At 43.4% G+C, this 15,427-nt stretch overlaps 1 protein-coding gene across 1 annotated transcript in view; it reads right to left on the bottom strand.

The window, feature by feature from the left end:
• MTHFD2L (methylenetetrahydrofolate dehydrogenase (NADP+ dependent) 2 like) overlaps positions 1–15,427 on the bottom strand; it is a 125,718-nt gene that overhangs the window by 102,489 nt on the left and 7,802 nt on the right. The window contains exons 2-4 of the mRNA XM_083158057.1: positions 12,235–12,297; positions 7,395–7,591; positions 2,552–2,674 (exon numbers count right to left, since the gene is read on the bottom strand). Of these exons, the coding sequence (XP_083014183.1) occupies positions 2,552–2,674; positions 7,395–7,591; positions 12,235–12,297 (383 nt within the window). The remainder of the gene's footprint in view (positions 1–2,551; positions 2,675–7,394; positions 7,592–12,234; positions 12,298–15,427) is intronic.

The following is a 15,427-nucleotide window of genomic DNA, read 5'->3' as shown; positions in this document are numbered from 1 at the left end:
AAATAAATTAAAAAAAACAGCGTGGGGTCCCCCCCACAGCTGTAACCAGCACCAGGCTGACAGAGCCAGGGCCAGTAATTAAAAATCAGGGAACCCGACAAATAGGGGTTCCCTGATTTTTAACAACCAGCCCCAGGCTCCAGGTCTGGGGCTGGTTCCCAAAATACGGGGGACAAAATGACTAGGGGTCTGAGAGGACTGAGAGGCGCAGAGATCCTTCATCCTCCGCGCCTCTCATCAGAAGCGCCGCTGAGCGGCCAATAGAATCATTCTGATGAGAGACGCAGAGGATGAAGGATCTCTGCGCCTCTCACAGTCCGACGCGGGGAGATCCAGGAATCGCCGGCAGCTTGAAGAAGATGGAAGAAGCCCTGGACTACGGCGGATCAAGATTGAAGAACTTCCATGGCGGACTTGGGTGAGTTGGATTTCCTTCCACAGGTCCACCATGGATTTCTTCGGACTAGACACCGACCCCGGACACCGGAGCCAGGGACCTGGGACCCAGGGACCTACCGACGGGATCAAGATAAGTACCAGAATGTGTGTAATGTATGTATTAAAGTTTTATTTTTCTGGTATGTCAGTGTGTATTTATTTAACTATTTTTTTAACTGTGGAACTACAAGACCCAGCGGGCCCTTTAATGCCCCGCAGGCTGGGACTTGTGGTTCTCCAAGTCCCAGCTTGCAGGGGAGGCTTGCTGGGACTCATAGTTCCACAGTTTAAAACAATAGTTTTTGAATCTATTTTTTTTTTACACTGAATCAGCCCGGTGGCCACCGCACAGGGCCACCGGCGACAGCACCAGGCTTCAGCCTGGTCAGGTAAGTCCTGGAGGGGGGGGACCCCTTTATTGGGGGGGTCCCCACTCTCCCAGGGCCCCTGGCCAGGCTGACTGGTCAGAGGGTTAATGCTTTGGCCGGGGGGACTTGTATAAAAAGTCTCCCCCTGGCTGTGGCATTACCGTGCTGGCTGGTTGAGCCTGGGGCTGGTTCTTAAAATACAGGGGACCCCTAGTCATTTTGTCCCCCGTATTTTGGGAACCAGCCCCGGACCTGGAGCCTGGGGCTGGTTGTTAAAAATCAGGGAACCCCTATTTGTCGGGTTCCCTGATTTTTAATTACCGGCCCGGCTCTGTCAGCCTGGTGCTGGTTACAGCTGTGGGGGGGACCCCACGCTGTTTTTTTTTTTAAATTTTATTTATTTTACAATTTTTTTAACACTAAAGCCTGCACAGATCTGACTGATCCATGCAGGCTTCTGCCAAATACGACAGGAAAATAAAGTGTATTTTCCTGCCGTATATTCGTGTCAGTTTTACACTAATTAGCAGCCGTATTTTCAATACGGCTGCTTAGTAAATCAGGAACCACCATTCTTTTGAATGGTGATTCCTGTCGTATTCTATCAATGGTGTAGACATTCGTATTTGTAAATACAAATACGAATGTCCCATCAATATGAATACGAATATTTGTATTTTTGGCATAGTAAATGCCAAAAATAAGAATACACCCAAAAAAATTGTATTTTCGGAGGAAAATACGATTTTTTTCTACTAAATCATCTTAGTAAATTTCCCCCAAAGTGTCTGTTTTTTTTATCACCAGCCAATCTGCTCCTAACTGTGAAGTTACAGGCTTGGTTTGAAAAATGACAGGTAGCTGCTGATTGGCCAGTGATAAAAACCACTTTATCACTTCACCGAGCTTAATAAATCTACCCCTGAATATGTTTGATTAAGCAATATCTTTGGAGTATACTTGTCAATACCTTGGATGTGATATATGCAATGACTTTCTATTTAATATGGACATGCACACTAACAACCATCATCTTAACTAACAAATGTATATTCATTTTCAAAATAATCTAACAAATGATTAATTGCATGAATTGAAACACAACTGACATTTCAACTAAAGGGAAGTATATGTGCAATTAAACTGAGGACATTATCTGCATAAATATGTTTATTTACAATGCAATATTATATATTGGATGTTTTAAATGTAATGTACTGTATGTTTCTTATTAATACTGGCCAATATTGTGTTTGTTTTGTGTAATTTTTTAATAAATAGTCAAAAATATTATTCCACACAGTGGTTTCACTGTGTGTGTGTATATATATTGTCTGGATTCTCTGTATCAGCATGCCATGGTTGGTCGTTTGACCGCGGCATCCTGACCTTCGGGATATCATATGCATCCCAAACAGTATATTTATGCGGTTCTGGCAGAGTGGGAAGGGACTAATGGTGTGATTCTATGCTTATCTTGTCAATTTACCCCCTATTCACCCACTACACAAATAGGACCCCAATCGCTGAGCCAACTTCTTCTCTTCTCCAGGCATCTCCCAGAGAGGAAATTTCCAAGTCAATAAGAATACCTTAACTTAAAACTATAGTCTGTTGTGCAGAACAAAATCTTAACATTTTCTTTATTTGTGAACAACAATGTCATAAATAGAAATGCTCCATTTAACGCAATATAAAGTTTGAGGAATAACAATGTTTAGCATGAGAAAATTCATGTTGCTTACCTGGCAAAGGTAATTGTACTAGTAAGCCACTAACACTGGAGTCACGGTTTAACTTGCTTAAAACATCCAGTAATTCTTCCTGAGATATACTACTGGGCCTCAGTATCACTTCACTGGAAATACCTGAAACAAATGGGCATTGCATATACTTACTATAGAAAATAAAATTAACATACATTTAGATGTTAGAAGACAGTAAAGGTGTTTTTCAAGTGTGGACAATGCTTGTTATTTAGGTAATGTACCCTTGATGCAGACCTTAGGTACCCTGCCCCAGATCCTCGCCATTTTCAAATTTCCGCTATTCTGGCAAATAGGCGAGGAGACGGATATCATTGTAGGTGAATCTAATGTGGTTTAGAGAGAGAAAGTACCAGCCAATCAGCTCCTAACTACCATGTTATAGGCTGTGTTTAAAAAAAATGTTGATCATATGCTTGTAAACCTATTGGCTGTCAACAAAGACATTGTTGCCTTACCATCCAGATCTCTGCTACTGCATATAGAGCAAAGCTGAAATGGGGCAGAGGAACTTTACCATTGTAGGCTCATTGGATACAGTTAAGGTCTAGTGGGCATTAGTTTTCCTTCATGCCCAAGACACTATGGCTCTGAAGTAAAAATGGAAATACAGCGAATAGCAGAAGTTATCCACATGTACATATATAATGTAACAGCCTGCAAGAAGTGGTTTTATACTACTTGATAAAAGCACCAATAATATAATCACATTTCAACAATTAAAAGCACAGAGAATCTCTGCGCACTCTAGGAGACGCACTATAGTTGTACCAAAAAATGTGTCACGTGACTGCATCAAAACAGAAGACACACAAAAACAAACATTGGGGGAGCAAAGACAAGAGAATGACAACTGGTCACTGACAATAAATGTACAGGTACTATAATATGCACAGGTGAGCATTGAAGGGCACATTTCTGGTTTCCTAAATGTATTTTATTATGGGTGCATCTAAGTAAGGTATAGCAGGGGCAAACGCAGGATTTTCAGATGGTGGTTTCCAGAGGGGCGGAGCAATGCACGGAGATGGACACTTAGGTGACCAAGTATGTGCCAGTGTCACTGGCTCCTAGAGATCCTGTGATGCTTGGCATAGTTTACATTCAGAGGCTGTTGAAACTGCTTAACAGGTTTTTTTGCACTTTGGATTTATTTGGGTCTGCTGAGGACTATCCTTCTCCCTAATTGGAGAGATTCTTCTCTTAAAAACTGAAGCTGCATACCTCCTACTGTGATAGGAGAGACTGCGTGTAGAACACCTATTCTTCTGTGTGAACCCACATTAATCAAGTCCGAGAGACTAAGATCACCCAAACGTGGTGGGATATAACAGAACTGCTGTATAAATCAATCATATAAATCAATCGTAACCTGAGAAAGTCCTTCTCTGCTTAATTGCTGGTGGTAATCCTATTAAACTTTCTAAGAGAGCTTCAACCATATTATACAAAGGAAATATCCCCACTTTTTGGCTTCGATTGGCTCATCGCCCCTGATGAAGTCCCAAGGGACGAAACGCGTTGGGCAGCGGATCTGAACTATATGTGGCATATATATATAAAAACTGCGAAATGAAAACTGAATGCTGGATTTGACCTTACAATAAATGTTACTTGCTTTTATCTAATCTATTTTATCTGATTCATTGTATGTAAAGCCATAGAGTGGTATATCTAGCGCACCCCTATCTTTTCTTCCTTTACACATATATATATATAAAACAGCAGTGTAGACCCCTGGGCATAGCAATGTATTGGGGCCCCTACCAATCCTCCAGCGGTAGGGGTGGGGGAATCTTTGATGTCCCGCGGGTGGTAGGGGGTATTATATCAACCGCTCAGCATGTAGGGCCTGGATCAGTAATTTCCACTAATTACCCCTTTACTGTACAGATAGTGGGGGATGGGGTGGGAGAAGGGGGCATTGGGCTCAATGAAGGGGCCCTGATACATAACTTCCAGGGTGGTAGAGGATGTGCAATACACAGAGGAGGGGTGTATAGTGGAGTGGGCTTATTATTCATAATTTTCTGGTGGGAGGACAGCTTGCTTGACTGCAGATATCTCCAGTCAAAAATAAAACTAGAGAATCCCACATACCAAATGATATTGGGGACTCGGGGATCAGAGTTCAGGAGGCAGAGCAATCTGCCAACGAGAATATAAAACTACATACCAGGTGTGTGGAGCTGGAGCAGTAACCTGGTACTGGAAGGCTGATAGCTCTGGTTCTGGGAAAAGTAAAGACAAGCTACTAGTGTCCATCAAAAGGGGAGAGTCACAGCTTTTGGAAAATACCCTCAGAAAAACTCTAAGTCAGACAGAACCTGAAATATCTGACTGGGAATAGCAATTAACAGGCTTGGATGGGGGCCACTGCTTTGAAGTCAGATATCTCCGGTTCCCAAGGGCCGATTTTTTTAATTCTTGTACCCATGGAAAGAGGGGACCCTCAGCTTTCAGGGTCCTCAGACTACTGGGGGGGTTTCTGGGTACTCAGAAACCCCCCCCCTGCGTGCGCTACTGTATAGATGGTACCTTACAACAGAGACAGCAGCTTAGGATGGCTGAGTAGTAACATCTAAAGCAGACATGTAGAAAGTCCGGCCCGGGGGCCAATTGTGGCCCGTGATGTCACTTCGAACGGCCCACAGCCTCCAGCCAGAAACGGGCGGCTGGAGGCTGATGTGGGACGCACAGCACAGAACTCTAGAGGTGGGACCCCGGCGAGCGCGCCTTTACCTTGCTGGCTTGCTGTCTGCATTGGTGAGGGGGTGCCAGCTGCCACTGTGAGACATGTTTGACATCTTTCAGATGAGTATGTGTCCAACTCCTGCTGCTGCAATTATATATCACCCTCCACCGTGATCACAGTGACAGCAGTGTGCAGGGAGGGGGGGGGGCAGCAAAGGGGAAGATTGCTCCCGTAATATGCGGAGCGGAGAATGGCGGCGGCGGGAGACCAAGCATCTGTCTCCTGCAGGGAAATATACAGTGAAGGGAGGCAGTATGTGGTACATTCAGAGAAGGGTGGGCAGGCTGGGGGACATAGTGAATGGGGGCAGAGTGGGAGGCATACAGTGAATGGGGTACATACAGCGAAGGAGGGGCAGTTTATGGGAATATACAGTGAAAGGGGCAGAGTGGGGGACATACAGTGAATGGGGGCAGGCTAGGGGACATACAGTGAATGGGGGCAGATTGGGGGACATACAGTGAATGGGAGCAGGCTGGGGGACAAACAGTGAAGGATGGGCACGCTGGGGGACTTACAGTGAATGGGGCATGCTGGGGGACATACAGTGAATGGGGGCACGCTGGGGGACATACAGTGAATGTCGGCAGGCTTGGGGAAATACAGAGAAAGGGGGTCAGGCAGGGGAATATACAGTGAAGGAGGGGCATGCTGGGGGGCATACAGTGAATGGGGGCAGAGTGGGGGACATACAGTGAATGGGGGCAGAGTGGGGGGCATACAGTGAATGGTGCAGAGTGGGGGACATACAGTGAATGGGGCAAAGTGGGGGGCATACAGTGAATGGGGCAGAGTGGGGACATACAGTGAATGGGAGCAGAGTGGGGGCATATAGTGAATGGGGGCAGAGTGGGGGAAATGCGGAGAAGGGGGGAAGAGTGGGGCAAATACGGAGAAGGGGGGGTCAGGCGGGGAATATACAGTGAAGAGGCATGCTGGGGGACATACAGTGAATGGGGACACGCTGGGGGACATACAGTGAATAGAGGCAGAGTGGGGGATCATTCTGATGTGATTAATAGTTCAAAGAATGTAAGGCTGAATGGTCGGCCCCCACACATTTTCACGTCATCATATCTGGCCCTCTTTGCAAAAAGTTTGGACACCCCTGATCTAAAGACTCTATTCCTGCAATAAAATGATATTTGCTAGTGTTGTATGATTTCTATATCATTATATGTAGTTTTATCCTATCCTCATGAATAATTTCAGAGGTTGTGTCTAGGGATTGGATGTCCAGTTACCCCCTACTGTATGTAAAGGTGAGTGTATTAACTAAAGGTTCAAAGTAGGAACAGTACTATACAAGGGGGTCTGTTCATAGAGCAGAGAAGAGCCCTGTTTTACAGAAATCAGGTCTTTGTGCTATTCTTAGAGCAAGTTACTGTGGAGAAGTACTTGTATATGACTTCTCCAGTGGAACCCTAACTCCATAGCTGAATCACATCACCATACTGTAATATGCTATTCATTAAAGGACAGAATACTCAGCTTTCCACTTCTCCTGAGGGTTCAGATTCACCTTCACAAAATAAATTCAGCTCATTCCTGCAAAACCAGAAGGGAAGTTGCATTCTTCCCTGTCTTCTGCCCGGCACCCATGCTGGCTCCCCCTCCAGAACTCCAAGAAGCCACTGAAGCTGACCCTGACCTCAACACATGTGTAGGAAAGATCTGCCATCGCCTCGACATGCTTCTAAGAGAGGACCTCCGTTGAAGACAGCACTGCTGGAGCCCAGGATTTCTGTTACTCTACATTTACTAAAAAATATGCACTCAACTGATATACACAAAAACGTGTGAATAGCTGTTTGGTAACCTGAACACAGAAAATGGACCAAAATATAAAATTACAATTGACAAAAATACCCTATATCTGAATGTAGCAAAACATGTATAAATATAATCTATGTCGAAATACTGCTGCCTTACAAAGTTGCTCCAGTGTCCCTCATTATTAAAGTACCAGTGGCCATTGGTGATGCCTGATTTACAGCATGTGCATATAATTCAAACCATACGGACACTTTTGTTACAAATGTAATGTTTCGTTTTTACAATCATTACCTACTGTGGTTGCAGCTTTGATCTTATTCTTCACATATGTTTGGCTTGCAGGGTTGTCACCAACTAGTATCACACTAAGATGTGGCCTTTTGTTCCCAAGACACAACCAGGATTCCACATCCTTCTTGACCTCCTTCTGTATTTCTTTGGCAAGCTTAGTTCCTGAGATAACATGTGCTTTGGATCTGCAAAATAACCTGCAATAGAAATATATTAATATATGCATGTATGTAGATAGATAGATAGATAGATAGATAGATAGATGGATAGATAGATAGATAGAATTGTGTGTGGCTGAAGTAAGATCTCCACTCAAAGGGGATTTTCATGCATTAGGAAGTATTGCCCTCAAGTAGGAGCTGAGGAGCTAAATTTAAGCTGTATGCTGCGTACACACGGTGAGACCTGGATTTCGAATCGATTTGTACTATTTGATTTCTCTACTGCTTTAAGATTTTCCTTATTGACATTAGACATACTATGTAGTCTTGCCTGGCAATTCTACTTTTCTATTGGATTTACACTACATGGCATCAAGTGTTGCAAAAACCATTTGATGTCCAATCAAAGTCCAATCAATTTCAACTACACTACCGTTCAAAAGTTTGTGGTCACTTACAAATCTCCTTATTTTTGGAAGAAAAGCACTGATTTTTTTCAATGAAGATAACATTAAATTAATCAGAAATGCAATCTATAAATTTTTAATGTGTAAGTGACTATACTAGCTGCAATAGTTTTTTTTTTTAAAGGAATATCTACATAGGTAAATAGAGGCCCATTTCTCATACATTATGTTGGCTAATCATGTTAGAAGACTAATGGGTGATTAGAAAATCCTTGTGCAATTATGTTAGCACAGTTGAAAATGCATTGCTCGTAGGAGAAGCTATAAAACTGGTCTTTGTTTGAGCTGGTTGAGTATCTGGAGCATCCCATTTGTGGGTTCGATTATGCTCTCAAGATGGCCATAAAAAGAGTCTATAATTCTTTGAAATGAAGGCTGTTCCATGTGAGAAATTGCCAAGAAACTAAACATTTCCTACAACGTTGTGTGTACTACTCGCTTCAGAGAACATCACAAACAGGCTCTAACCAGAGTAAAAAGAGTGCACAACTGAGCAAGAAGACAAATACATTAGAGTCTCTAGTTTGAGAACTAGACACCTCACAGGTCCTGAACTGGCATCTTCATTAAAAGGTACCCGCAAAATGCCAGTGTCAACATCTACAATAAAGAGATGAGTCCAGGGTGCTGGCTTTCTAGGCAGAGTGGCAAAGAAAAAGCCATATCTGAGACTGGCCTGTAAAAGGGAAAGATTAATATGGGCAAAAGAACGCAGACATTGGACTGATGAAGATTTGAAAAAAGTGTTATGGATCAAAGTTTGAGGTGTCTGAATCACACAGAAGAACATGTGTGAGATGCAGAACTGTCAAGCATGGCGGAGGTAATGTGATGGTCTGGGGCTTCTTTGGTGAAAAGGGATTTTGAATAAGGAAGGCTATCACTCCATTTTGCAAAACCATACCATACCCTGTGGACAGCACTTGATTGGAGCCAATTTCCTCCTCCAACAGGATGATGACACAAAGCACACACCAAATTATGCAAGAACTATTTAGGGAAGAGGCAGGCAACTGGTATTCTGTCTGCAATGGAGTGGCCAGCGCAGTCACCAGATCTCATCCCATTGAGCTGTTGTTGGAGCAGCTTGACCGTATGGTATGTAAATAGTGCCCATCAAGCCAGTTTAACTTGTGGGAGGTGCTTCAGGATGAGTGGGTTGAAATTTCTTCAAATTACTTCAACAAGTTAACAGCTAGAATGCCAAAGGTCTGCAATGCTGTAATTGCTGCAAAAGGAGCATTCTTTGAAGAAAGTAAAGTTTGAAGGACAAAATAATTATTTTAAATAAAAATCATTATTATTTTAACCTTGCCAGTATCTTCACTATATGTTCTATTCATATTGTTAAATAAAAGTCAGTAAAACACAAAACCTTTGAACGGTAGTGTATATAGTCAAAATCGAAGGAAAAGTCTCACCGTGTGTACACACTATTAGATATAGATTTATCAAGCTTTAAAAAGTGATAAAGTAGAGAGTGATATACATCAGGCCTGTCATATTTTAAACTCAGCCTGTAACATAGCAGCTAGGAGCTGATTGGCTGGCTGTTCATCACTCTCCATTTTATAACTTTTTGAAGCTTAATACATTTGGCCCTTAGTCACTTTTTATTTGCTTTGTTTTAGCAGTAGCCTTCAGTTTTCATTTTAATCTAGATTAGTCTTATTTTCGTCATGAACTGTCGTTGATTATTACTTTTTAGTAAAAAAATGTCTCCAATAAATTAATGACTGGAAATTTCTGAAGACCTTACAGATGTAGGTCTACTCTGTAAAATTCAAAACTGCAAACAGGGAAAGAGCACTTCAAATGGACATTTATAAATAAGGTGGGATTTCTTTAAATGCTCTAAGTAAATACCCTTACTTACAGTAATTTTTACTTTAGCCCAAAAACTTAAACTGACATACTGGATTACATCAGCCTCTCCGACATTGACTGACTTACGCTCTAGACCAGGGGTCCTCAAACTATTTTGCTCTGGGGCCCCATCAGACAACAAAAATAATTCCAGGACCCCAGCAAGTTACTGCAGAAGGTCATCACATCACATGTGTAGTCAGCAGACAGCACATACATGGCAGCATTGTGGAGGCACAACATGATGGGAGGAGTAACAGACAATTCAACAGATTTTTCAGACTCCTTTAATCACTGACTGAGATTAGAAAAATCATCAGCCTGATGGTCAGCAACATGGAGTCGCGACCCCATACTGAGAAGGTCGGGACCCACTTTGGGGTCAGGACCCACAGTTTGAGAACCGCTGCTCTAGACTATTTCAAATCCTTTTATTTGGCAAAAGCACAACACTACTTACCAACTCTACAACAACCACATCCTTCCTGGAAAAATGGAACCCCTTTATATTGACACTATCGGAAGCCCAGAAGATGACCGCCGTAAATTTACTCTCTAAGGACGAAGAACAGCGCAAACCCAACTCCCTTTGAATGTATATATCCCTACCCACCATTCCCATGATCTCTTCATGGTATATTTAGAAAGGCAATATCCTCAAAATCTCTCTTTTACTGGATCATCTCCATATCTCTAACTGAAGGCCATTAATCCTGTTGACTGTACTTAGGTCCCCCCCCCTGCTCACTATCCTTACCCACCGCCTCTCCTTTCGTATCTAGTCTTGTCTCCCTGTCTTTGATAATTACCCTTATTAATACATGTTGTTATCTTGTTCATATTCATATCTAAATCAAGTAATGTTAAAGTTCCTATATGTTCACCCATGGAACATTGCTTTACAAAGTTGTCATCTATAACCTAGTTCCAGGAACTCGGTTGTGGATATATTTCAAGATTCGTGTTATGAACACAGCCATGACATGAGCATATGTTTGGTAATAACCTCATTGTATTGAGCTCGTATTTGTCAATATGTGATTCTATGACATATACTCAAGTTTATTAACATTGTTATTTGAAAAACAATAAAAACTTTAAAATCAAATAAGGTGGAATAGAGAAGAGGTCAACGGGATATTGGGGGTGGTTCTTATTTATTCGCAGTAATGCGAGTTTGGCCTGTCCTGATATTTTGGGGACTGCGAATACACATGGTCCATTATGCACATGTTCAGTGACTTGCACAGTTGTCAAGCTGCTCGCAAGCATCGGACGTTCCCATGGCTACGTTGGACGTTCCCATGGCTACGTGGGCGGGATGATGTCTGGCGGGGGAGGATGGCTGAAGTCACAGGACGTCAGTCACACAGGACGTCTTCATCCCAGCGCTCGCCAATAAGTTGGTTAGGACTGACTTTTATTTGTGAAGCCAGGAGAAATCATTTGATGGTCAGCAAACATTCTCCTGTGAGAACACTGGCCCTGCCCAGTGATTAGGAGATTAATATCCAGCATGCTGGATATTAATCACCGGTTGATAGCGACACTCGGGGCCTCACATTGCTATCGCTTTGCCCCTGCACATGGAGCGATGTAGTGTCATTTTCCAAGCGATCTAGTGATCGCTTAGAGAATGGCTGTAAATCACTATGTGTCTAGGCCCTATTTTACTGGTAAGAGGTGTGTGCACTGGATGTTATAATATATTAGGTGCACTATAATGTGGCAATAATCTGAACTCGGGGCACTGTAATAACACATTATGGAAACTGGGCCACTGTAATGTGGCACAATATGAATTGGCAGCACTACAGTGTGGCATAATCTGAAATAGGTGCACTGTAATGCAGAACAATGTGAACGGGCATTATAATGTTGCATAGGGGTTAAACATTTTGCATAATATAAATTTGATGCACTGCAATGAATTCAAGGACACTATAGTGTTGCACAATATGAACTAAGAGCACTGTAATGTGGAATAATATGAACTGTAACACTAGAATGTGCAGTACTACTATGGGACATAAAATAAACTATGGGGCATAAAGTGAAAAACCGATGCAAAGCCTGGTACCTCTCAAAAAGCACTGGGGTGGGCGTCCCATCAAAATGAATGTTATTATGGTGTTATTAAATTTTGGCTCTGCCCATTTACGCCAATTTTCTCCCTATCTGCCATGTTGTCTGAAAACATGATATGTTAGTAAATGAATGTAGCGATGTGTATGGAAATTTACTCTGTGTCGCTCTGTGTTTCATATATTCCTCAGAACCATAAAACAGTAATATATTCAAACACCATGAGAATATTGATAACATTCTTTTCTCGTCTTACAGCACCTTGTTATTTGTTGTCCACTGAGCATATATTTACTGCAAATTCTTCTGGAAGGTAATATGTCCCTGCAATGGGAAAACAACACATTATAGAAATTCATAAGGCATAACTGTATCATACATAAGGTAAATGTCAACTCTACATAACTTTTCCTTCATCTAACTAGATTATAGTGATGGAACATAGAGATAATTGCATAGATGAAAATTTAGACTAAAACTATTCATTGAAGAAGGTTTTTTCTGTGACTAAAATGTAATGATAATCAAAATAGGAATTTCTTCATAACAAAAATGATGATGAGATATTAGTTAATGTCACGAATATTGACAAAACAAAAATGCTGTATCAATTTCGTCTGGACACCTTCCACCCCCATGTCTTGACTGGCAGATTTATTTTGAGGTGGGGAGTCTGGAGACTGGAAGTGGTCACCATGACTGGACGGACTTGGACAAGAGCTTTTTCACAACATATCAGGGTCCAGACCAGCCGCTGGACAGCTTTATCAAGCAGCACAGCATGTAGCCAGGTCATAGTGGAGTTGACTGAGAAGTACTTGCTGGCCAGAGGCAGCGGGACACACTTTTAACACCATTTGAGGCTGGGTAAGGACTTAGAGGAGACAGTGTGACCATATATATATATATATATATATATATATATATATATATATATATATATATATATATATATATATAGGTATTTCCGCACTCACACCATCAAATGTCCAACAGCGGGGTGCTTCCTCTAAGGCAGGGCTGGGCAACACCGGCCCTCCAGATGTTAATGAACTACACATCCCAGGATGCTTTGCATTAGTTTTGCTATGTGGCCATGCTGAAACTGATGCAAGGCATGCTGGGATGTGTAGTTCATCAACATCTGGAGGGCCGGTGTTGTCCAGCCCTGCTCTAAGGCAGTACCACAAATAAGAGTTCATATGGGCAATATTGGTCCAATTAAGGGCACTCACCAAATTCAAAGTAAATGTAAAGAATTTATTTACCAATCCATCTGTTCAGTCAGAGAGATTAAATCAGGGGTCGACGTTTTGGCCACAAATGGCCTTTTTCAAGACAGATACGTATCCTGGTCTCTGGAGCTGAACAGTTGCTAATTGTTGTACTGTCTTGAAAAAGGCCATTCGTGGCCGAAACGTTGACCCCTGATTTAATCTCTGTGACTGAACAGATGGATTGGTAAATAAATTCTTTACATTTACTTTGAATTTGGTGAGTGCCCTTAATTGGATATATATATACAGTATATCTTATATATTGAGCCAGAACTGTCAATCTGTGACTGTGTGTATAACGCTGGACGGAGTCATACACACACTCACAGACTGATAACACAGACTATAGCTGCTGCGGGCCACCAACAATGTGCACACACATTATAGGTGCCCTACCCTCGCCACACAACTGCTATATATACACAAAATACATACACAAGTGGACGAGGACCACACATCAAGGTCCAGTGACGTCAACACTGGAGGCGTGGCCTTGAGCCGATCAAGGTTCTTCCTCCAGCTACAGCTCACCCCACATACGCTGCAGCCGCTACAGCAATTACATTGATAACACCCCTTACTCCCACCCACATCACTCCCCACCTGCCCTATAAGCAGCACATTGTCCCATTCACACTGTGCTGCTGCTGCTGCCGCCCTCCTCCTGCTTCCTCAATGGAGCTCAAAGGATCATGGGAAATGTATTCCCCTGGGCATCCCACTGCTGGAGCTCAGGTTTAACTAGGACTACATATCCCAGCCAGCCATGCAGCGTGTATCTCTGGCAGCTGAGGAGACAGCAAGGACACCGTGGTGGTGCTGGGCCGGAAGTCGCTGAAACCCACCCGCCTCCCCCTCCATGCTGGTTGCTGCTGCTGTGTGGAAGATGCCGCCGTGCAGCAGCAGGTAACAGACAGCGTATGCACCCCTCACCCTCATACCACTCACCCCCACAAGCGTGCAGTGACCCACAAGCCTGCAGCCCCGTTAGCAGAGCGCACAACCCCGACCTAGGCCCTGCACAAGGGAGGCTGTTAATGGGTGGGGACATTGTTACATATGAGGGGGCATACATGGCCATGTACTCTTGTGTCTGCAGCTACATTCCCCCGGCAATAAATATATTGAACCCCCCCCCCGGCACTGAGCATTAAATCCCACCCCATTGGCAATGGCCATTGCGATGTGTGCACTCCTGCATCCACTTCCAATAACGCTACAACTGCCCCTCCACCACCCCTACCATGCCACAGTGGCCTCTTCCGTATAAACATGCACAAACCCTGTCCCGTCAGCCCCACACCCACCCCTCCAACCCCGCTGCCATCCCTGCACACAACTTCAGCATCCCTGCACCCGCCCCTTCCCCACCCACATGCGCCACCCCCGCACCTACAAATCCACCACCCATAGCACACCCGCACCGATCCAACCCTCCAACAGTACCAGCAAACACCCTCTCCCATGTGTGGCAACCCTGCACCTGCCACTACCCCACCCAGGGTACTAATGCACCCACACACGCCACCCCTAGGGATGGCCATCGTTGCTTTTACCATCAATGTTTACCATCGATGGCCAAAGTGCAACAGACCATCAATGGTGTATAACTATGCAATGGATGACCATCAATGTTTTTACATATCGATAATAATAACCATATCTCACACAATAAAGGCGTTCACAGATTAACAGGGCGAAGTCCCTTACGACAATGCGAAGAACGCCCTACGCAATGAATCACCTAGTGTATATATATATATATATATATATATATACAGATAGAGCCGGGCTCCCTCTTGCTGATGAATCGCCAAAACGTCACCGCTGGCGATCCGCCAGCAGCCCGGCTCTCCATCTGACGAAGTCCTTTGATGACGAAACGCGTTGGGGCGTGGCCTAGCGTCGATCAAGCTGTTACCAAGACGTGTGAGTGTAACCTCTCCGCCACCCTGTGTGTTGACACAAATCCATGCTGTTCATCACTGCGGTTGTGTTAACCGTCAGTTAGGGTACGTTACCCATTGCTTTTACGTGAATTTTAAAGCTGCATGAAATAAATTGCTTATACACATTGCACTATGGAGCGCTCCTTTGTTTGTATTTTCTAGATTGAGTGACCCTTCGAATCCAGGTGTTGATAGGAGCTGCCGGTCATGAAAAGACCAAAGTGCAGG

Source organism: Crinia signifera, chromosome 1 (assembly GCF_055691185.1).
Source record: "Crinia signifera chromosome 1, ASM5569118v1, whole genome shotgun sequence".
In the NCBI taxonomy this organism is placed as follows: domain Eukaryota; kingdom Metazoa; phylum Chordata; class Amphibia; order Anura; family Myobatrachidae; genus Crinia; species Crinia signifera.
The sequence above is the reverse complement of the archived record's forward strand: the minus strand, read 5'-3'. Positions and strand labels throughout refer to the sequence as shown.